Consider the following 25,296-nt stretch of genomic DNA (forward strand, 5'->3'; position numbering starts at 1 on the left):
TTTCCAAGGTAATTTATTATTAATGATTAATTACGCTGATAAATTATTCACTATAAAAAGTTTAAAACACCTGTTTTTATCTACTTTGAAGTTTTGACTTGTTCCCTGCCCAGCTCACTTTCTGCAGAGCATCATATATATATAAGTGTGTGTGTGTGTGTGTGTGTGTGTGTGTGTGTGTGTGTGTGATGGGGGGGCTTGAATTGAGATTCGGCCTCTATAGCGACTGGATGTGCCTCTGTTCTGTGGGTCAGTGGTTGGTTAATGCTCCATTAATTTACTTCTTTCTCCCTCACCACTGTCTCTCTCTCTCTCTCTCTCTCTCTCTCTCACACACACACACACACACACACACACACACACACACACACACGCTGACAAGGTGATTGATTAAATAAACAGCTGTCAGTAGTTGGAGATAACCTCTAGCATCCCGCTGCTGTCTTTCAGACAGACACACACACACACGCAGCAAGGTCCCAGGAGTAAAACCCACATTACGCATGCTGACACACACTCACACACACTCACACACACACACACACACTCACACACAGATCATCAGATGACCATTTATCAGTGAATGCTCAAAACCAGGCAGCTGATGATTTATGATGATCTTTCTCTCCCTTCCCTTTCCTAAATCTGTCAACAAATTTCAGTTTTTGGAATTTTTTGTTTTTATTTAAGAGCATACTGGCCCTGAAAACACTTTCCACTTGTCCCAAAGCTTTTCCCAGTAACAGAATGAAGGAACATCCCGCATGTAATAAGACTCACAGTGTTCCCATGTTGCCAAATCCGAGCGGCTCACAGTTTGATGTCCTGTCCATGTAAAATAAATGCATCTTCCAATTTACATTTCACTCTCCTCCTCGCGGTGCAACATGCATACATTCACACGGAAACATTTTTTCACTCCCTTGACTTACAAAGACAGCAAACATATCCACACTAGTGCACACACACACACACACACACACACCTTTCCCCTCTCTATCCCTCTATCCAGCCACATCTCTTCATCCCTCCTCTCCACCGTGCCGACATTTCATTTGCTTTTCTAAAAGTGACAACCCCAGGGAGCGGGGAGAGGGAGGGATAGTGAAAGAGCCCGGTGATGAGTTTTGAGCAGGGCGTGGAGGAGTGCTATTTAAAAGCGCCATGCATCACTGTCAGGGAGGGAGATCGCGCAAACACACACACACACAGAAGCACAAACACACACACACGCGTGCTGGGAGAGACACTGGAAACACGCACACACACACACATGCGCACGCACACATGGCGGAGCGCGACGCAGCCCGGGTGGCAAACTGAAGTTGACCCCCGTTCCATTTCATCAAATGTCCTCTGAATGAGCCACATAGCCTCATCTATTCTGCACACACACACACACAAACACACAGATAGAGGCAGTGATCAGCCAAGTGTCTAGCCTGCTTAAATCACAGCTCACTTAAGAAAAAAACCATATCACCTCACTTGGAGAGACACACACACACACACACACACCTTGCTAGTCCCATTTGTGTTAATACGGCCCCTGGTTTTGGGCTTTAGGGCTCATATTTGCCATTATGGAGATGATGGCTTTACGGGGGCCTCTCACCTCAGCTTGCGTTGGTTGGGGAGAAGAGAGGGGAGAGTCGAAATGAAGGCTGACACCTCGGTGGGATTTATTTGATTGTGGATGCGAGTTGGTGTCATTCTGGAGAGGGGGGAATAAGGGGGGGATGAGACAGGAGAAGAAGGAGGAGGAGGCCCCGGACCCTCAGGCTAAGTGAAAAGAAGAAGAAGAAGAAGAGGAGGAAGGTGGCGGGGGTAAAGGGGGAGGGAGGGAAATGGAAAGAAAGAAATAAAGAAAAGAAAGAAAAAAGGAAGAGATTGAGGGGGAACAGAAGTGGCCCTCTTTCCCGTTTCCGTGAATCAAATCAAATTCCCCTTATCGCACATTATTTGAAGAGGTTATCGGGCGCGGTAATGCTGTTACACGCCGGGCCGCGGCTGAGAGATTTCCTTGTTTACCGATGTTGGCGGGTGTTATAGCTAACCGGCCGGGCGGGGGGGGAAAGGGAGGAGGAGGAGGAGGAGGAGGAGAGGAAGGCGAGAAAAGAGGGGTAGCGGGCATAAACACTTGATGCATGTCAGAAAACTCATTTAGAGGGAATGGAAGTGTGTGTGTGTGGGGGGGCGCACACACACACACACACACAAGGAGAAGACAGTTGTTCAAGGACAGAAAAACAGCCTCTACATGTAGACACTTTGTAATTCCATTTGGGAGATGTGCTTGTGTGTTTTGCCTGTGTGTGTGTGTGTGTGTGTGTGTGTGAACATACTGTACATGTGCCAACTCATAAATCTGGCTCTCCTCTTTTCTGACTCTTATTGTTGTGCTTAAATCCAGTTTACATGCTCAGTGCTCATTAGCTGATTGTGTGTATCATTTACAAGTTAATTCAATCCCTTGCAGAAGATATAAAAGACAGAAAATACCCAAGTTCAGGACAAGTGAGATATTTCAGTTTGTTTCTTCGTAAACGTCCAAACTCTTGCATCTAAGAAGAGAAATGAATATGCAATAATACAATATGGATTCAAGCTATAGACAGTGCATGCAAGATTTTCTCAGGCCCGATGTACCAGGCAGGAATGATGGTCGAGATAAAAGGGAGACGGGATGACATGCAATACAGGTCATTAAATGGGATTTGGACCCACAGTGTTGTGAGTACATGGTTTGCCTCTTAGCCCATTGAGCCATGAGGACACCCCAAATGGTTTTTTATCTCTGGTCCCATTGAGAGCAAGTATTGAGCTAACAATCCCTGTCCTCTCTGGAGGTGGCCTTTTACCTCAGCTCATTGTAGTCTGTGACTGGGAGCCGGCGCTATCTAGCATCTATTGATTCCCACTTCATCTGGACCAAAGCGACGCAGGGAGGGGAGAGAAGAAGAGGTGTGTGTGTGTGTGTGTGTGTGTGTGCAGCAGAGGAGAAAAAGTTCAAAAAAAAAAAAAAAAGAAGCAGAAAGATAAAGCTTGCCACTTCATGTGTTTAAATAGATTTGATGACTGACATCATTTGAGCAATTTTTATCAATGACTAGAGAACTGGTGAAACATAAGCTAGATGTTTTTTTTAAATATCCAATGATGATCACATTTATTTGTAAGTGCACAAAGAGGATGGAAGGAAGGAAAACCAGAAAAAAGGAGGAGGTAGCATGGAACATGGAGAGAAGGAGGAAGGAAAAGGTTGAAAGAAAGGAAGGAAGATAGAAAGAAAGCATGAAGCAATCGAGAGAGTAAGGAAGGAATGAAAGCAGTGACAAAAGTGAAACAATGCAAATGCAAGGAAAGATACCTCCTCTCTGCTCTCCACTCTTCCATATGATGCAGCTCTCTCCTCCTCACCATCTGCTGTCTGTAATTGCCTGTCGACTTATGTGTGTGTGTGTGTGTGTGTGTGTGTGTGTGTGTGTGTGTCACACTGCTCATTATTTACAAAATATAGCGATATAAAAGCCTAATCAGGAATATCTCAGTATGGGTTACATGAGGTTTGCTTTTTTACTCTTTGAACATTTACAGTAACAGTAAGGCCTAGTCCATACGCACATGGGTATTTTTTTTTAACATGGATTTTTCTGTGTGTTTTGGCCTTGACCACACACAAACTGCATTTTAGTTCATGAAAACCTTTTGGAAAACTCCTTCCAGGGTGAAGATGTTCAGAAACTCCATTTTCAATGTAGACAGTTCACATGTAGACAGGGTAAACTGAGTTTTTGGCTTGTGCACCGTCATCTCCTTTGTTTATATGATGTGGCAATTTGCAATGGCAAACGTGGCCAAAATAGTGCTGCTTCTAACCTCGCTAACAGGACTTTTTATATGTTTACACATAAATGTACAGTTTCTCTTCCACTATGTGGAGGAACAGAGGTGTCAGAATGTGCTACAGATATCACTGCTACATCATCCAACTCTCCCATGACACAGACCCCGCCCCCGCCGCCAACATCGCCAGTTTTGGACGAGACCAAAAAAAGTTTTTTTCAGCTTCTGTTTGGCCAACATGGCTTTAGGGTTGGGGTTTATATCACCGCCTGTTGGTTTGGCAAGATCTTGATACCTCATCACTTTACCTAATTTGATTAGAATTGCAGACCTCTATAACTGACCCCAAACACACAGCAAGTCATTATATAGGATGACATACTGTTCATTTCTTTATCTATGAACGACTTTGTCGCAAACAAAACGAATATATATTGCTCATGTAGAACCCCAATAACATATAAAACATGAAATATTTCCTTATGTTGTGTAAAAACAAAACCAAATGAGTCTTTCCACATGTTGTCACCTTCATCAAATGTGCAAGCCCAGTTTGTGGGAAAGGGAAGGCTTACCACATCATTTTCCATCTGCCAGTTAGTCACACAGAATCAAGGACGTACATGCAAACAAAATAACACTGAAGATTCTATTTAAGTCCGACTCTAGAACTTTTTGTGGCTCCTATTTAGCTTCTTTTTTTTTTTCATCTTTAATTTGATGTTCTCAGCAACATTTCAAACAGAGGATCTGTCACTGACATGTTGCTGGAGGAGTTGTGATTCTGATATAAATTCCTCTGACAAACTAAGACAGCTAAAACAGGAATTAGAGGCTGTGTGGATCGATTCTGAGAAGCCAAAGTGCACATGTCAATACTAGCAGCTAGTAAATATATCAGACAGAGGATACAAAAAGTGTGTGGATATGCCCCCCCCTGCCAGCTGTGTGACATATTGTTTTGTGACATGAACAAAAACCAGTGAGCGCTTTAAAGCGGACCGAGTGACAGAGATGAAAAGAAGGGAAGAGAGGGATGAGCGGTGAGAGAAGAGAGAATGATAAAGGGATGGGTCGGGTTAAATAACTGAGAGAAACAAAAGGGTGAAATAAGGAAAATGGGAGATAGAGGGAGTTGAGATATAAGACGCACGGAGGGAGAGAGAAGAAAGTCAGAGAAAGAGAGATGAGACAATCCATCTTGGCACATTAGGGGGGATCAGGCCTACACTCCATCACGGCTGTCAGAGGGACGCACACCTCCTCTCTCCTCTCCTCCGTCCGCGCATCCATCCATCCCTCGTTCGCTCCGCCAGCCGGCATTTCACTGAGGAATCTCAACACTAAAAAGTCCTGTCAGGCCTATTTCCTTGTTATTGTCCGGCCCTCTCTATCCTCATCTCCCCTCCTCTTCCTCCCCTCTGAGTCTGGTGCTTTCCCCCGCGCTCCCTGAGATTAAACGCACCCTTGTTGCGCCTCAGGGTGTGTGTGTGTGTGTGTGTGTGTGCGTGTGTGTTTGAGCTATGAGGTCCAAAGCAGGACATGTGAGAAGTGTGTGTGTGTGTGTTGCCCCGACATTAATCATCTTTAAGGCGCTGACAAGCCTGGTGTGCGACATCACATCACATCAACAACCCCCCCTCCTCCTCCTCCTCCTCCTCCTCCTCCTCCTCCTTCTCCTCTCCTTCTTCTCCTCCCCTAGATTTATCTGTCCATTCGCCTCCCCCCATCACTCACTTCCCTCAGGGAGCGTTTGACAGAGAGAGAGAGAGAGGGAGAGAAGAGGGAGAAAAGGAAAGAAAAGGGGGAACATAAGGGGTGACAATGACAAGAAAGGATGAGAAGTGATGACAGCAAACATCTCGGCGAAAAACACGGATTTGAAAGAAAGAAAAAGATAAAGAGTGAAAGTTTTGACACAAGTTTTTGATTTGGCTTAATTTCATCATACATTGAAATTTTGAAGGACTTTCTGTGGATCACTTTGATAGAAAATAAACTGAAAATATGAGTTTCTGACTAGTTGGTGAACTTTGGAAACCGAATTATAAATAAGTCTTTAATTACTGTAATCAGCATTTTAAATTTAAAGAAACAAGCCTTTTTTAAAACTTTATGTTTAATTCTATGATATTTAAAGTCGACTGCCTTAATTTGGTGGTGAGCTAAAGCCAAATGTTTCACTCCAGTGGCCAACAGAGTTGTTTTGTCTTCCATTGTGTTCTCTCACATGACTAGCTGTTGATTTTCTGATTTTCTGTTCCATCACATCAGAGCAAGTGTAATTTGTGTGTGTTTGTGGTTAGCGGGTTGGGTTTTGGCCCAATAGACAGCAGCATTCAATTCAATTCTCAGAGCACAAACTCCCCCACTTTAGTCTTTCCTGTTGTTGATTGTTGCCATTCTCTTGTCACACCCATGCATTTATATTCCCTTATCATCAGTCTATTGCCAGTACAAATACAAGTCACATCCATATAGAAAATTCCACAATTCAAAATAAAAGAAAACTCACACTGGGCAAAATAAGCATTTTTTTTTTTTTAAAAGTACATTTTCTGACATAACAAAAGACTAAAAATAATCAAGCATAGGCATGTGTTTGTTTGCATGCTGGTGTGTGTTTGTGTGTGTGTTTGTCTACTTCTTCCAGGTGTGTGTTTTGTCTGTGAAATAGAAAGAGCCCCATCAGCTGCAGACAGGGATTGGATCTTTCTTTGTTTGCTGTGGCGGATAGCGACAGCTTCAGCATGACTCAAATTATCTTGTCAAAGCAATAAAGGGCCAGGGAGGGGGGGACTGGAGGTGTGTGTGTGTGTGTGTGTGTGTGGTAGAGAAAGAGAGATGGAGAAACAAGGAGAGAAAGGGAAATATACTGAAGGCAGAGTGTGGAGGAGACAATAAGCGGAGAAGAAGAGGGGAAAAAAGAGAGGAGGCAAGCAAGAGAAAAATAGAGATGAGGAAAGAAAGAAAGAAAGAGAGAGAGAAAGAGAGAGGCGAATGACGAAATAATGAAACAGGAGATGGGAGATAGAAGAAAGAGGGAGAAATAAATGGATGATAGGGAGCAGAAAATTAGAAATGGATGAGGCTGGAGAGAAAGAGCGTTAGAGGGATATGTGTGGAAAAAGAAAAAAAATAAGAGGTGAGAGAGGAAGAAAGAGAGAGAGAGAGAGATAGAGAGTAATCGATTACCTATTTTTCAAAGTCACTTAACGTGTCCAGTGCTGTGGGCTCTGTTAAGCAGGAGAATAGGAGGCCGGTATGCGCACACACGCTCTGAGACAGAGAGGGAGGGAGGGGACAATGTCTGAGTGTGTGTGTGTGTGTGTGTGTGTGTGTGTGTTTGTGTTCTCCACTAGTTGTGTCTTGATGAGACCTCTTGCAGGAAACTGTTCTGACAGACCAATATGTGAGCAAGGATACGTGTGCCCAGAGGGCTGCGTGTGCATGCGTATGTATTGTGTGTGTGAGAAACCCCAAAGACGAGACAGACGGGGAGTCCCCCTACCTGGTCCTCTTGTTGTCGTGGTGACAAGCAGTCTTAACAGGATATCCTTGCTGAGGCGGAGCATATTGTTCTTGAACTATAAAAAGGCCATTTGATTGGCTAAATACAGGAAATGAGGGAAGTGTCCTCCAACATTAAGCAGCGAGACACTTTCAATAGATGATATTTTTAGCCGGCTCAGACAGACTCAAAGGTAAACTTGAAAAGATAGGATGTAGGCTACTTACAGTATACATACACTTACCCACACACAACCATAAAGGCTGTTTTGCAAAATGCACACTATCCTATACAAACACAGTCCATACATACTCCCAGAAACACAATAACACACACATACAAGCCCACACTAACACAGACAGGTGGGCCCCACCCTGTGCCCTGCTGATCAAGGACAATGAAGTGAGGTAGTGTTGGCAGACTCTATACAGCATTATCTCATCCGTGGCTGACACTTCTTTAACCCCCCCTCTCTGTTTTGACCTGAGAAGAACATTACACAATGGAGACTGTACAACACTCTATTCCCCTTCTTTGTGTGTAATGTGTATATTATAATGCACATGCACTTAATGTGTGTGATTTTAAAACCATGTGTGCTAAGCACCAAGACGCACGCACCCACAGTGCTGAGGTTTCCTTGAGTGTCCTTGATGCTTAATCCCTACTCTTTTTCTTGTTTTTTTTTACTTAACATTATTGTTTCTACACCTGAAAACCTTGGTCATATTGAATGGCTGACCAATTAACTTCGTAGAATGTGTGTAGCATGACAAACTCCAAATCACAGATGGATACATTTGATCTGCCTGTGTGAAACACTCTGTGTTTATCTGTGCCAATAACTATTGGAATCTTTGTCATGTATTTATTTACTGGAGTAGCACCAGTGGCCAAAGCTAACAGATAAAACTTGAGATTGATTTGAGATGTATTCTGACGCCATATCTACAGTAGACACAATCTGGATATAATGTATCTGTATACAAGAGTTGTTTGGGTGCCTAGCTTTTGTTTGTCTCATCTATAAATACTCTAATGTTTGTCTCTTTGTCTCGCTCCATCTCCGCTGTTGTCTCCAGGTAAAAAGAAGATGTCCCTGTACGACAGCCAGACTCCAGTCTGTCCCATCTGCCAGGTGCTGCTCAGGCCCGGAGAGCTTCAGGAACACATGGAGACAGAGATAGACAGGCTAGCCACCATATGCCTCAGGTAGGTCTCAAACACTCACCGTATGTTGCTTCTTTCTCATACAAACACACAAATACACAGTCATTAACTATAATTTGTGTCAAATCAAAGTTTAAATCAAAATTGAATCAATTGAGCATACTGTGTGAGCGTGTGTATGTGTGTTGAGTGTGTGCTGAGGATTAGGCTACATGTAATGTAGCGCTAACGGCTAAAAGTAGTGAATTGACTGGCAGTAGAGTTAGCTTGGTAAAATGTTTAGCCTAGCTCTAAACAGTGCCCTCCAATGACTCCAGGAGTATTTTATCTGTATTTTTTGTCTTTTTCACCTCAGCATTTGTTCAAAGAGAGCAAATTAGATATTGTAGTTCAACGAGCAGTTAGCTTAACTTGGGGCATTTGGGCTGTTAGCTTATTCAGTGGTTGCAGCATCTCCAGACCTAAATAATGAACAAACACAGCTTGGTTGCATTGGTGTCTAGCTCACTAGCAAACAATAAAACATATAAATAGCAGGTTTGAAGTGGCTGGAAAGCTTTTTATAAACTTTTGACAAAGGCTAGCTCTCTTTTCCCCTGTTTTCAGTCTTTGTGCTAAGCTAAGCTAAATACAGCTCTGCATATCTTTATTGTGTATGCAGACAAATTACAAACTAGTAACAATCCTCTGATACCTGTAAAACTGTAAAACTTCAAATGAATAAGCTCATTTCCCAAAATGTACATTGGGGTATTTCTTTTAATGTTCCAAAAAGTCTGAATTTCAAAATAAGTGAATCAATTTTACATTTGTAATCATTAGTTTTCTTGAGTCATGTGACATTATCTGGATATTAATGTAGCAGGAAAAGTAAACATGATTTCTAAGACTAGGCTCACAAATATGTTTTAGGTATAGAAGGTTGAGCTTTAACTCAACTTTTATGTCAGGCTCACTGACTGCTATACTTTCTCAGCAGAGATTTTGGTGCCGTAAATCTGCATAAAAGGCAGAGCCGTCGACGTAACGCTAAGTGTTTCCTTCGGGGATTAGGATTCAAACCTGTGACCCCAAGTTCACCGCTGCCCCCTTCTTCTCCTCGTGACAGTCGCACGAGCTGTTTTACGGTGGATAAATCAACTCCAAGCCCTTTTAACGATGGGACACAACCATTAGGATCCATATTTCACCTTGACCGCGCGTCTGGCTGTGTGTATGTGTGTGTGTGTTTGTGTACACACGAGTGTGGCTTGTGTATGACCCGGTGTCCACCTAAGTGGCCCAGCTTTATGATAGTCCCCATTAACCCGGAGGAACGGGGCAACAGATAGCGTCACCCCACGTGGAAATCACACTTCATTTACCCCCGTTTACACCTCCCGTACCCCTCCTTCCAACTGTCCACGTTCTCCTCATTCTTCTTCTTCTCTTCTCTGCTGTCATCACCCTATTCTTCATGTTTTCCCTTCTGTCTCCCTGCGTTCGTTGCTTCCTCCAATGTTTCTTCTTCTGGTTTCCTCCTCCTCACAGCTCTTTTCTCACTCTCTTCTCCCGAAATTCTTCCAATATCATCCTGTCATTTCTTCCAGACCTGATTTAGCATGCTTCTAGTGACTTTAAGCAAACATTTTGGTCAGTTATACCCTTTCCTACCATAGCAATGAGCTGGGTCATCAGTGTAAATAGGTCAACGTGTGCACGTCTTCTCAATAAATGAACACTCTTTCTGTCATCCTTTTATTTCCAAGGTCAAGAATCAACTCGAATAGAATAGAAAACAATAAAATACAGTAGAATAGAATAGATGAGAGCTGAGCGAGGGTCAGCCATCTATCATCGTGTGATATGGCGAGGTGTGTGTGTCTGTGTGTGTGTGTGTTCAATAATTAATAAAGGTTAGTAGTCTGCCCTTCCCTCTGGGGGTCTGAGATACCGTGTAAGCCTTCAAAACCCACACATGCACACACAAACACACACTCACGGGCACGGTTATTTAAGGAAATGGCGTCATCCCGGGGTGAGATGGGATGGTGGCTAACGTCACGGCTGGCTGATTTAGCTACTTGCCATTAACCCCCTCCACATACACACACACACACACACACACACACTATGACACAGAGAGAAAGAGAAGAGGTCAAAATTTCTGAAAATTTTGAGTGAAATTTTCCTTCACACACACACACAAAACATCTCAATGTGACTTTGTGCGTTTGTGCGTGTTCAAGGGAATGTGAGCAGCAGATAAAATAAAGGCAGAAAGTGTTGTATGTGTGTGTGTTATATCACAAAACTAACCTCTTTCTATATCTCACACACACACACACACACACACACACTGTCTCTCCTTCTCTCTGGCTCTCTGCATGGTAGCAGCCATCATTGAAAGTGACAGTGGGAATTTGGTCCAATTTGTAGTAAATCTGCCTTTAATGACGACCAGCGCTTGCTGAATGAAAGAGCTGTGGGTATGGAAACGAAGGTGTGCGTGCGTGTGTGTGTGTGTGTGTGTGTGCTGGTGTGAAAAGTGTCTCCTCTATAAATATCTGTTCTTCTGCGGTTTCCATTTCCATTTGATTTCTATTTCTTCTCTCGTTTTCTGTTCTGTTCTTGCTGATAATGTGTGTGTGTGTGTGTGTGTGTGTGTGTGTGTGTGTGTGTGTGTGTGTGTGTGTGTGTGTGTGTGTTTGATTACAACTGCCAGCTTGTCCTCTCTCGTGACTGCAAGCTCTTTCGCTTCTTCATGGGCCACAGCTTCTCATATATGGACATAGAAATCACACACAGTTGAGCAAATGGAAATCTATCATGCCCTGTACACCTCAGGTAACTCACGAGGGCAAAGTAATCTACATACTCCCCCTCCACCCCCTCTTCTTACCCCCTTACTCCTCTCCTCTCCTCTCCTCCTCCTGCATAATCAATTTGCCTTCACTACAGCAAGCCCCCATTTCTCCAGCAGACGACACCAAAAGCAATCAGTATCTCGAGGTTAGCACCATCCATTCCTCCCAACTCCCACCAAGGAAGGATCTCTCTCTCTCTCTCTCTCTTCTTTTTCTCTCTCTTCATCTGGTAGTTTAGTGGAGGTGGGAGCGGCAGAGGTCTCTGCTGGCTGTCAGTCAAACCTGGTCTGTCCCTTATAGTGTAAGATTGCAGGTTTGGGGAGGGAGGGCAGTTTTACTTACCTCCAAAATACTGATCAGCCTAGTTTAAAGTGGCGCTATACTGACATAGGAAATGTATTGATTGTTGCATTTTGGGTAGTTGTCAGGTTGTGTTTTTATCAGTTTGCTAAAATATTTTAATTTAATGTTGGAGATGAATGGCTTTTTATTTGATGGTGACATAAATACATAACGAAATGCTAAAGATCCTAAAAATCCTTCATCTCACAGTATTCAGATCCTGTAGAATCACATTAAAATGACTGAATGAAGCTTATGATGGTTCCTTAAGGAGTGCAGATTAATGTCACATGTTTCAACAAGAGATCTGGAGCTCCAAACATTTATCCTTCTAAAGTTTAAAGTTGGAAGTCTAAGCCCACTTTCTACAGCAACTTGCAAGCAACAAGCAACAAGATCCATATTGTCTTTTTAGTAATTTGCGGTGCACTGTGTGTAATTATTTTGCATTTATGTATCCGCCACCAAACTACGAACAAAAGATGGAATGTGATTTTAAACTTAAATGACACAGCAAGTTTTTAGACAGACAATAGTCTCCTCTCAAGAAAACAACAGTCTCTAACTTTTTGGTGGTTGATATTAAAGGACTAGTGTATAAGATTTAGTGGCATCTAGTGGTAAGGTTGCAGATTGCAACCAACTGAATACCCCTCCCCTTCCAAGCGTGTAGAACCTACGTTGGCCGCGAAACTCACGAAAAACGTGAAAGGCCCTCTCTCTAATATAAAGGGCTCATTCTAAGGTAATGAAAACCCATCAATTGTTATTTTCATGGGATTATACACTAATTAAAACATACTTATGAATATTATATTCCATTTCTGCCAAGTCTGTTCCTCTAGATGCCTCTAAATCTTACACACTGGTCCTTTAATATAAACCAATTATTATCATTCAATAGATGATCAAATACTGCAATCTCTGATCTCCTGACTTGTTTTATTCAGTTCAGACACAAAGGCTAATCTGGTTTTTCCTCTTTTGATACTTTTTTTATAGATGACAGAAAAACGGTACACTGCCCCTTCTATGCGATCACTACTTCCTGTTTATGACACACAGAGACCACCTTCAGGTTTATCTAGTTTAAATACAGTACTATAAGAACATCCTGGCTCTGTGACATGGCGGGACAACTCGCTTGTTTGAAGTGCCAACATGTCCTCACCTGTCTCCCCCTCTTCACATACAATACACGCCTCATTACCGCAACATATTTTAAATTGCTTCGTCTCCCATCTTTTATTCTTCCATTCCTTTACCCGCTGTCAGTCTGTGTGTTTGTTTCGCTTTGCTGTGTTGCTCATTTCCACTCTCTTCTCCTTGCTTTGACATGGCAGGCAGCTGGAATTTCCAGCCCCATAACCCTCGCCATCAAAAATTCATAGAACCGGGCAAAAAGACGTGTGAAGCCGCGAAAAGAGGCGCCGGCACACCAACTCTCCCATCACTCTCTCTCTTCCTCTTGTTTTCTGTCTTCTTTCATCTCTCCCTCGCTCGATCTCTTTCTTTATGTTGCCCAGTCTTCCTCCCTCACCACATCTCTCTCTCTACCCCCCCCCTCCCCTTTCTACTTTCTTCTCTCTATCACCCCCCCCTCTGTCATTGTGGCAATTTTCTCCCATCGTGGCAGGCATGCGACTGCCGTCCTCTCTTGCTCTCTCTTCCTCTCTCCCTCTCCCTCCTTCTCTTGTCGCTGTTTGACACTGTCAACGAGCAGGTAGAGGTGGCTGTTATTGTTGATGCCTCTGCAGAGGTTCCAGGTAATGAATAAAAGAGAGATAGAGGGAGAAGGAGAGAGAGATGACAGAGACAGAGATAGAAAAGGGGAGAGAGAGGTGTGGAGGTGTGTGGGGGGGTGGGGGGTGGGGGTGGGGGGGGGGGGGGGGTGTTGACAGATTCCCCTGCATTACACGGCAGCTTGACTGTGTCACCCATGTTTATTCTCTTTGTTGGTGGAGGTGAGGCCTGCTGTTCAGCTCTCACACACACACAAGACATGCACACACACTACACGCAAACACACACAGCATAGAAAGAGTAACGACAGGTTTTCACAGAGATGTTCATCATGCACAAAGATATTTAAATACATACACTCCTGTATATGGCATCCCTCCTATGGTATCCCTCTTCTCTCCTCATTTAAAATGTTTTAGTGAAACCACTCTCGTTTGTGAACTCATTGTAGCTTCTAGCAGAGCAATATCCTAGTGGGAGATGTGTTTATCAGTTGACAAAAAACATACATATCCAAAACTGGGGGCTTTAATGGGGAACTTCAGTTATTTAGTATCACACTTTCATCAAGTTGGGGGACTCAAGAGACTGTTTTTAAAAAAAAGTAATGGTCAGAAATCGAAGAAGCAGAAGCCGAGTCCCTACTGTGGTTCAAGCTTCAAAAATGCTTGATCCTACATTTCCCACAATGCAATTAATAGCACCTTTTTGATAGACTCTCGCTGCCTGGTAAATGTCTGTGTCTAACCCCAGTTGTTAACGCAGGCTTTCTATTTTAAACTGTGTAGGCACCAAGCCCAAGCTGAGAGCTGATGACATCACCAGGGTTATTTTCTCAAACTTGACACAGCTCCTCCACAACCACAGAAGACATTTAACAACCGTTGTGACAGGCTGAATAACTTGTAGTAGTAGAAAACTGACCTTTATGTATCAAATTGGTAGAGTGCCCCTTTAAAATATGGCGTATCAAAAGGTAGAGGTGGTGTAAAACCAACTTTTTGAGTTAAAAAAAAAGAGAGAATACCATACTTCCATCCATCTCTCTGATCATACGTTTCCTCCTCTCTGTGCAGCTTTGCATTACATTTCAGTCTTATACTTTTCTCATCTCGCTGTTATAGCTTCCTGTGCATTGCTTTGTAAATTCTGCTCGCAGATAAGTGACATATAAATAAGGCTTCTTATTCTTATTAGCCACCCATCCATCCATTGAAAAGGGAAATCCCTTGTCTACCAAGGCATTCTGTCAGATTAGAGGTCATGCTCAATTCACTTTCAGGCACCCTTCCTTCCATGTATGTGTGTGTGTGTGTGTGTGTATGTGTGTGTCCAAGGGGGTCTGGAGTGCTAACAGGGTCTCAAAGCAAACATGACAACCCTGTCTTGCTTTGTCAACGTTGAGACTGTGGTAATACTCAGAGAAGCTCAGAGAAATGTATCTCTGTGTTGGGATGAAAGTCAGAGAGAGAGGGACGAGGAGGGAAAAGGGAAGAGAGGGCAACAAAGAAGATGAGAAGAAGAAATGAGAAGAATCAGACAGAAAGAGATCAGAGATAAAGTAACATGTGAATTGAATTGAACAGACCTGTCACATTTCTTTCATTCCTTCTTTCTGTCTTTCTTTCTAAAGTCTTAATATATCCCCTTTCTTTGCGCCCCTCTCCCCTCCTCCCTGTAGCGTTCACAAGCCAACCGATTGTCCTCCACATATTTCAGAATCAAAGTGACCGCAGGCTGACTGCGCTGACAAATCAAATCACTGCAAAAATCAGTTGTTTCCTGCTACAGCCACTTCAACCCATTTTGTAAAATCTCATGATGTTTCATGATTTACCCGGGAAAAGTCCCCTTCAAAATAAATGCATGATATCTTAAAAATGAATGACTTGTCAGAAATATGTCAGTACACGCTAGAGGCAGAAAAACAGGCAGACAGATATGTAAGACTATATTCAACGCTGCACTACAGTACAGTACATAACAAATCTCAACCTCACTAAAGTCTATTTTGTCTTCTTTCTGTGCTGCAGTAAGAACCCGTCACCCAAGGATGGAGCAGCCACTCCAGGAACCCCCAAGGTGAGATGAAGCTCAGTTTCTCAACATGTAATATGATGTCTGCATTTGGAATATGACCTTGAAGTATCTCTCTTTTTTTATTTGCATTGGTATGGTGTGGAAAAAAAAAATTATACAAAAGAAAACATGTGCATAGTAAACCTGGTTAGATTTCAAAACATTATGACACATTTTCATTGATATGTATTGTATTTCTTTACTGTCCAACTCAGTGTTGTTACTCTGATGCTTCTGTTCCTCTCTGCTGCACTAAGGGGAAATCAGTTGTACTGTAGGCCTCTGTCTTAAATCTTACACACACACACACACGCACAAGTACCAGTCTCCTGTGGTCCAACAGGCAGCAGGGCCAAGAGGCACTGTACTGTGATTGTTCCAATTAGAGAGACAGAGAGAGATGCAGACAGACAGAAAAAGAAGAGGAAGAAAAAGACAGATAATGTCAAATTGCAGGAAGGCAGATTCGTAATTGCATCAAGCAGCATTCCCTTATAGTGTCTGCCTCCACTAACTCATCCAACCACACCACAACTAGCTGCCAGCCTGAGATGTTCTTGTTTTTAAAGGAACATTCTTTAAAATGTTTTCTATATGGTAGATTTAATAGAGAACTGTCTCTTCAGATGAGGTATGGATGGACTGGATACAATGAAGGAAAAAGCCGGAATCAGCTTTTTTCAAGAATTATTTAATTCCTTAGTTGTTGTTTTTTTTACTATCATGTTCTGACATGCATTAAATTACCTTGTTCATTCACTTCCTTTATTTTCCTGTAGTTTTTTTTTCTTTTTCGTGCATATTTTTAAAGGTTGTTAAAGGTTATTTTTTTGCTGTGGAGTTCCTTTTCCTCTCCTTCCTGTTCATTATAGATATAGTGTGCTGTATTTTATGCAGATTGTAAAACCTACTGATCCACATTTGTGATTTTGGGCTATAGAAATAAAATTCACTTGACTTTACTTACAGCTTGCCAGTATAATGTGCAAGCACAACAGAATGGCTTTAGCCTTTAACATAAAGTTCTACAGTATGAACATGCAGTATGAAAGCAGATTTTGACCTAACTCCTGCTGCTTCACAAGCAGGTATTGTTTCTCAAATATGCATGCCATTACTTTGGAGAGCTCCTATCTCTAGACAGTCACTTACACCTTCTTCACTTTAGGAAGTACCACCGGAATACTTCACTAAACTAAAGTCAAAGGAATAAGAGTTTTAGAGGGTATCGATGTAGCTGCTTTATCCAACAATACTACATATCAGCTCTGCTCTTCATTATTAAGACCTGTGTAAATGTTTTCTGAAAGCACCTATAAAGCAGGCAGGAGCTTCATCATGTCCTTGTTAGTTTTCATCTCTAACTAAAGAGCATGTGAAAGTCAGTTACCCTACTGCAGAAAAAGTAAATCCGACGTGCACATGAATGCAACACAAGAGCCCTCGAATAATTTAGGGGACCCGTTTTCATTCCCCCATACCTTCGGGTGCTGACTCGGGCTTAGAGCAGCACTCACAGCACTGTGGGTGGGCTCGTACTTGAGGAAGGCAGACAGAGCGGGGTTGAGGGGTGAGTGCTGGCCTTCCTCCGCGGCCGTGACTACGCATCTCACCGCCGGTGTTTGGTATTCAGCGGCAGGCCATGGAGAATGGCGAGGACCATGTCTGAAGCACATGAGCCTGTTGTGGTTGTCTCCCCTCTGGTATGCACCACCCGCCCCTGTTACACTGAAGATTAACCCCAACGCACCTCCTTAGTGCCCACTTTGCTTAGTCCCTCAGGTGATTGGTTTAGAGATAAACCATGTGATACCTGTAGGGGCCACACACACTTTTGTATGTGCGTGAGAGAACATTCCCACACATACCTTTTCTCTTTGCCTCTTGATGTTTTTTTTTGCTACGGATTTACACTTAGAAAACATGATTTTAACATATTAATACACAAAAACACGCTTTTTATACAGTTTACACAAGATTTAGAGTTTAAACATTTCTTCTTTGATGTGTAAATCCATTCAGAGTTACATTTGCTCACCTGAATGTAGCTTTACTACACAACCTTTCGCTATCCAATCTTTTTGCATGTTGATTTAATTGGTTGGTTTAAAAGAGCAAAATTTCAATGGAAGATCTTCATTTATAATGTCTTAGTAGAATACTGTTAAATGTCATATTCTAATGATAAAACCTAAGCATATTCCCAGAACGCCCCCAGGTAAATGATTCCTGACCTTTTTAAACCTGGGTAAAAGGGAAAAAAAAGACCACACACACTCACACACACACACATAGTCATGTTTCCATCCCTTCAGAGGACATTACATAGACTTACAGTCATTTCCTGGAGACTTATCCTAACCATAACCACTACTTGCCTAACCCTAACCTTAACATAACCCTAAACTAACCTTAACTTTAAACCAAGTTTTCACCCTAAATTAATGATTTACATTAAGCTTGCTTTTTGTCCCCATAAGGAAGGTGAGTCCCCACAACATGAGGAATACACACACACGCACACACACACACACACACACACACACACACATACACACACAGAGGCATAAAAGCACCATGCATAATGTCCAATTTACTGTGGCAGCACTGGAGGTTGGTCATTTCTCACATATTATTATTAGATTACTGCTGTCGAGCACTTAAGCCTCTGCTCTGCCCCTTTCCACTTGATTAATAGGAGACGACTGTAAATACAAATATTTCATAGCTGCCTTGTAAAAAAAAAAAAAAAGCAGCAGCATGGGCACACATGAAAATAGAAGCACACACACACACACACACACACACACACGCGCACAGCTAGAGCTCTGTCAGCACTAAGCCCTGTAAAAAAAGTGATATTGCTCCTCTTTTCTTCTCTTCCTCTCACTTTCTTTCTTTTCCCCCCTTGTTCCTGGCTCACTTGAGGAATTCCCTGGATTGTCTTTGTCACAGAGTGGGTTAGAGGAGGATATCGTTTTCTATGTTTATGTGTGTCTGTCTCTATGAGAGAGAGAGAGTGTGTGTGCGTGCAAAGTGTTGCGAGACAGATTTATGAACAGGCAAGAGTCCCGTAATGTCAGGCAAGTTATGCTCCTCCTTTTCACATGTTTACCCTTCCTCCTCCTCCTCCTCTTCTCCCTTCATCTCCTCTTTTCAATCTCTCTTTCTTCCCTAACTCCTCTTAACGTCTCATAAACATTAACTCTAATCAGCAGAAGGGATTTTATAGACAAAGTCAGGCAGGTTACCGTCATCATCAATGACGTGTCGCTCTCAGCATCTGTTCTCCAAGGTTAAAGATTCCTCTTTTTAATGGAAGAGATTTGTTGTGATACAGATTTATACTTACATTTTTAGAGATTAAAATATTTCTCTGCTTGACGTTTCTTCTTGTGATATACACGTCAACGAAGTCAGTCTACTTTCCTTTCTGTTCATTTTGTTACATGTTTTTTCCACCTGAATTGTGTTTCAGGGGAAGAGTCCAATATTTTTAGGAATTTTTCAACATTTTTGGAAATCCGCTTATTTGCTTTCTTGCTGACAGTAAAATGAGAAGATTGATATTTCCCTCTTTGTCTTTTAAATAAGCTGGAGCCAGGAGATTTTTTTGGCTTAGAAGCAGGGGGGAAACCGCTAACCTGGCTTTATCTGAAAGTTAACAAAATCAGCCTACCACCGCGTCTAAAGCTCATTTATTAACATATCTTCTGCTGTGATAATATAGCAAGATCATCTTCATATAGAAGACACTTTATTTTGCTCTTCCTCTCTCCCCCTCTCTCTAGTCGATGCTGTTGTCCGTGCACATCAAGCGTGAGGGAGAGTCTCCCGTGGTCTCGCCCCTGTCCTCTGAAGACGCCCACCACTCCGACAGATACCAGGTCACACACACGGAGACACACACACACACACACACACACACACGTCATTGTTTCCTGTTGTACTCCTTTTTTAGCCAGAATTTAGAGTTTATAGTATTCTGTTTTTACCATTTTCCCTCTTTTTGATTTCTTTTCTGTTCTAGTCAAATGTATCCTGTCACATGAGGTCAAAGCACAGTTTGTTAATATCTGAGCAGCTTCATATCATGACATACTGTAGTAATGGATGACCAAAGAACTACAATCATCCATCACAGTTGTGGAACAAACACATCTTTAGGTGTTATTCAGTAGCTATGATATAATGGTAAATACAAACATGGACATTCCACCTCACTACATAGACCACTAGATTCACTAGATGCAGCTCTAACTCTCTTCAACTGTGCCGTGCATTGAGTTCACATGATGCCTCCTGTTTCTGTCACCACACCTGCTCTTGTTAACCTGTAAAGAACTACTATGCCACTTACGAAGCAGTGGTTCAGGAAAAACTAACATGTTTCCCTCCTATACATTCAATGTTATACTTAAAAGCTGGGTCTTGTAATAAATTCAAAAAATTTAGGCAACATCAGCACTGCTTTCATGGGGGTCTGTATTTACAATGAATCAAATCATGAGACCAACATCATTCAGTGAGTTTTGTCCTAGCTTTTGGATTGTGTTTTACACTTTAGCAGAGAGTTATGGCAGATTTCTGTTAAGTTGACCGGCAGGCCAATCTCCTTAAATCTCAGCGTGTTCCTTTAAAGCCACTCTGACTGCTTTTATCTCTTATATTCATCAAAGTTTGTTCGGGTAATTCTTCTGGCCATGATGTATCTCTAGGTTAAGTGGGTTTCGCCCCTTACACCATAAAATAAGAACTATTAAGTCCATGCAGACGTTACATCCATACGTTCAGGATGACACAGCTCATAAAGACCTTATAGCGATAAAGTAGGCTTTCTCATTAAGTGAAACTGCTGAAATCACCTTATATTATACAAATGATTAAGTCAATGGTGACTCTTTTTACCACCGTGAAAATGAAGCATAATGGCAGACTTTGCCACCTTCTCTCTGCCTGTCAGTCTGTCTCAGTACTCTTTTCCTCTCCACCTCTTCCCTTCTTCTTCTAAAAACCTGACCTATACGCGGCCATTCAGTGACTGCTTCATAATGATACGGGGGGCCTATAACTCAAGTGCTGGTGGGGTGGGGGGGGATTAAGTAAGGGGACAAATGGAGGGATAGAACAGAAAGAGGAGGGATGGTTGCTTGTCGGGTCTCGTTGATGGACGATGGGTCGACAGTGAGAGGACTGAGCCGCTGCCTACTCACTGTTGCTGTGTCAAAGAGAGGGCATCCATAACTGCGACCGGGGATGCTTTAGTCAGCACATAGTTAAAGACATGCAGGCCTCTGGGTTTGAATCCCAGTAGACATGAGGCGCACATTCTGCAAGAGACAGAAATGGAGAGGACAAAGGAATCTGACCTCACTTCATTTATTTCACAATGCTTTACTTTTAATGGTACGGCCATTATTTGTAATGATACAGGGAACTTACCCCAGGCATCCTGAACTACTTAAGACCCCAAATGTCCCAGATTCACTTAGATAAATGTGTAAGTAACTGAGTACATTTGCTCAAGTACTGTACATAAGTACAACTTTAAGGTACTAAGAAGTTACCTGAGCGTTTCCATTTTATGCTGCTTTATACTTTTACTCCACTACATTTATTTTACAGCTGTATTTACTCACTTTGCAGATTTTAAACAAAAAAAACATGACAACCTTATATAAATTCAATGCACTGTTTAAGATTAAACCAGTAGTTCTCAACCATTTTGGCCTGTGACCCTTTACAAAAAAGTCTAGTTGGAGTCCCTTGTCACAGAGACCCAAAAGGTAAAATCCAATACCCCCCTCCCAAAGATTAGAGAAAAAAATAAAATATGAATACAAATTTGTGTAGCAGAACTCTGTTTTTTCCTCTTTCCTACCGCAATAATCATTTCATCACCCCTCAGATATGTTGGGGCCCAGTACTTTTGTTCTATTAGTAGTTTCACTGGATTTGTAACAACCACAAAACTCTATTTAAATACAGTTTTGAGTTACTTGTACTTTACTTGAGTATTTCCATTTGATGCTACTTTATACTTCCACTACATGTATTTGACAGCTTTAGTCACTGTTCAGATGAAGATTTGACACAATGGATAATATAACAAGCTTTTAAAATACAACACATTGATAAAGATGAAACCAGTGGTTTCCAACTTTTTTGGCTTTGACATCTTACAAAAAGCAGTGTGTAGTCGGGGTCACATTTCACATGTCTATGAGTTGTTAACAGCTCCACCAGACAGTGATTTTTCCCTCTAAACTTCTCACATGCTTTCATTTCAATAAATGTTCAAATGATCCAATTTTTCACCACAAATCAAAGATTAGAGAAAAAGTCTAAAAACTGAAAACAGATTTGTGTATCAGAACTTGTAATCATCTCACGACCCCTCAGATTTATCTGGTGACCCTTTGGAGGGGCCTGACCCCTAGGTTGGGAACCACTGGACTAAACTAGCTAACTGTATATAAAGTAGTTGAAACTAGCTCCACCTCCAGCAGCTACAACAGTAACATGCTGCTCTAACACTGATGCTTCAGTATTAATAATCTAATGATGTCATATATAATAATATATCTGTCAGAGGGACCAAACCACTACTTTTACTGCAATAAGCTCATAATACTTATGTACTTTTACTTAAGTAGGATTTTTCATGCAGGACTTTTACTTGTAATGGAGTATTTTTATACTGCTGTATTGGTACTTTTATTTAAGTAAAGGATCTGAATACTTCTTCCACAACTGGGTTATATATTCTTCTTTTTTGCGTTGTATTATTATTATTATTATTATTATTATTATTATTATTATTATTATTATTATTAAAAGTAGTAGTTATAGTGGTAGTGAAATAGTTGTGCATCTGTAGTATAGTTTATACAATATTAAATCCATTACTGAAAAGGAGACAGTCTAATGAATGAAACACGCTGCTTCCCCCTAGTGGCCAATATCCGCAACAACATGTGACGTTTACCATTTCCGACACCAGCGGGTCACATGATCAAAACAAGCCAACATGGCGTCGGGCATGAGTTGTATTTGCCGATACGGGCGCCACTTTCAATCCTTTTCCATCCGCATTAAAATGTAGACACCGCGGTATATTCACAGTTATGTACAGTGTCTGGAGACACACTCGGGTAGTTTTCAGCCGTGAGTTGTGGCGGCTGTAGAAGCAGCTGTGAGTGAAACCTGACAGTAATGGAGGATGAGGAAAACAAGAGAGAAGTAGGTTTTTATTGTTTACAGTGCCCCAGTCTCAGCATACAGACCCCTCAGCATCCATAGCAATCTCACTCTGAAAACTTCTGTTTGTCTTTTTAAACATATTATAATGTTTCTTTATTGTCTAATGTATATTTCTTCTATCTTCTTTTCCTCTCTGCTTGCAGACATTTTTACGAGTTCGGGCAAACAGGCAAACAAGATTGAATGGTACGTGCACACATCATTTCACCCCCTGAGTGACACTCCATATGCTCATTAAGATGTTAGATATACCTGCCGCTCATTTATGTCATTTAAAATGTCTATATTAAGAGTCTATTACATTACTCAGGCTTGTTATCAGTTGTGGACTTTTCTGGAACAATATTATGCACACGGTATCTGCAGGGCACGAAGGTCTTAAAAGTCTTAATTTAATTTTCCTTCAAAAAAAAGGCCTTTGAAGTATTTCTAAGTCTTAAATTTCATTAACAAAGGTCTTAAATATTTTCTAACCTGGCTGGAAAATCCCCAATTCTATTGTTTCAGACCTTAAATGGCTTTTATTTTTTAGTTGTTTATCCATTCTTTTTCTGCTGCGTATCCACATCCAGGTCATTATTAATGACTAATTAGTTATATTGGGAATGATTGTTACATACTGCCAGGAAGTAATGACAAAAATGTGAATAGATTAAAATAAATTTTGTTTCACATGGCACTTGGTAAATAAATCTAGGCCTTATCATCCCTAATTGATTTTATTGATATGTTAAATATGTGAAACTGTATTGAATCACATTCTATGTGGTTTTAAAATGTCTTTAAAAGTCTTAAATTTAACTTAGTGATTCCTGCAGAAACCCTGTATGCAGTTTTACTCAAATGGAAATTCAATTAAAATTGTATGTATAATTTATAATATATAGCACACATTTAATTTAGTTTTCAGAACACATTTTCAGCAATTAAATAAGAAATCAAATAATTAATTATTTAATTCCAAAAGGAAAATCCCCACAAATGACTGATTGATGTTATGACGTTAATATCACTGCTGTCACACACAGCAGAGAAAGTTATTGTTGCCATAAAGTATAACTATGTATTGGTGTATTATTACCTGGTGTTTTGTCAAATCTCAAACATGTTTCTTTGATTTAATGAAATATATTTATGTGCCAGAGTGTCGGGTGATTATTATGTCTTGTTTATGTCTGGGCCAGTACCTCACTCACTTTTTGGGGGATGTTTGTTTTTTACATGACCAAAGCATATTAGCCAATAGGTTAAGATCATCTTTGTTCTGAGACTCTTTTGGTGATCAGGGTCCAGACCAACAGGAGACATTTGATATCTGAGGTTTCTGAACATCTAGTCTGCTTCCTAATACAGAGCCTTACTTGAGCGGTGCCTAAAGTTAGACCACAGTCCGCCAACCAGTGTTTTCTAAAGTTTTTTTGTAATGCAATATAAGGTCACTTTACTTCTACAAAGGCTTCACTCTAGACATTATAAATGGTGTTACACCTGTGGCATTGCAGCTAACAGCTGGTTTTCACACACAACATTATGACATGTCACAGTAGAGAAAGCACAGGTATGAATACTGAAATGAACAATGACTGAAGTCCATTGAGCTGCTTCAGTTTCAAGGTCCTGATATTGAGCATGCTGGTTCACTGTCACACTGTCATGGCTTACTGAATAGAACAGAGCAGAGCCATTGTTGCTACTGTGACAAGTCAAAATGACTCCTGTGAGAAAAGTCTATTGTCTCATTATTTAATACTAATTTTATGCAAAGAACTTTCTGGGTTCTTTATTCTTCTATGACAGTAAACTGAACATCTTCGGGTTGTGGACTGTTGGTTGGGATAAAACAAGACATAAGAGCACTTGGTCATCTTGGGCTTTGGGAAACAGTGATTGATATTTTTCACCATTTTCTGACATTTTATAGACCAAACAACTAATCGATTAATCAAGAGTGTAAACCAAGCAAATATCTTCAGTGTATTTGTAACAGCTGACTCTGACATTTGTTGCTGTCTCTGTTACTAGAAATGTAGTGTTTTCAATCTTAATAACTCACAAGAGCCAATGAAGACTTAGTTTAAACTTCGCCCTCCATTACTTCCTCTCCGCCCTCATGTGGAACCAGGAATCACTCTCATGTGGGGTATAACGGCTGGCAGGGGGGGCAGAGATCCTTGCCGGACCTAATTAGCAGCCCTTTCCCTTCCCTATTTAACAACGCTCCCCTCGATTAGCGTCAGGGGAGAGTTGGTGAAGGAGGAGGAGGCTGTTTCTCTTTTTTTTTTTTTTTTTTTAACCCTTCCAGCCTCACTCCCTGTAGTTATGGCATATTGCCTTACGTCCTCTTCCACCTCCTCTCCCTCCATCCCTCGCCACGGGTCCCTCTTGGCCTCCTCTGCTTTCCCAGCCGGCTAAAAATTAATGTCCCCGCGCGCCATTTGCAGTTAAGAAAAAACGACAGAGACTCGGGGCGCAATGACGGCTGTTCTGCTCTGTTAA

General features: G+C 41.5%; 1 protein-coding gene across 6 annotated transcripts in view; it reads left to right on the top strand.

The window, feature by feature from the left end:
- Positions 1–25,296, top strand: part of rnf220a (ring finger protein 220a) — a 258,798-nt gene that overhangs the window by 204,866 nt on the left and 28,636 nt on the right. For all 6 annotated transcript variants that reach the window (XM_067605013.1, XM_067605012.1, XM_067605016.1 and 3 more), the window contains 4 exons: positions 8,440–8,569; positions 15,492–15,540; positions 19,329–19,424; positions 22,944–22,986. In XM_067605013.1, coding sequence (XP_067461114.1) covers positions 8,440–8,569; positions 15,492–15,540; positions 19,329–19,424; positions 22,944–22,986 — 318 coding nt within the window. The remainder of the gene's footprint in view (positions 1–8,439; positions 8,570–15,491; positions 15,541–19,328; positions 19,425–22,943; positions 22,987–25,296) is intronic.

The sequence above is a fragment of the Thunnus thynnus genome, chromosome 12 (genome assembly GCF_963924715.1).
Source record: "Thunnus thynnus chromosome 12, fThuThy2.1, whole genome shotgun sequence".
NCBI classification, from domain to species: Eukaryota; Metazoa; Chordata; class Actinopteri; order Scombriformes; family Scombridae; genus Thunnus; species Thunnus thynnus.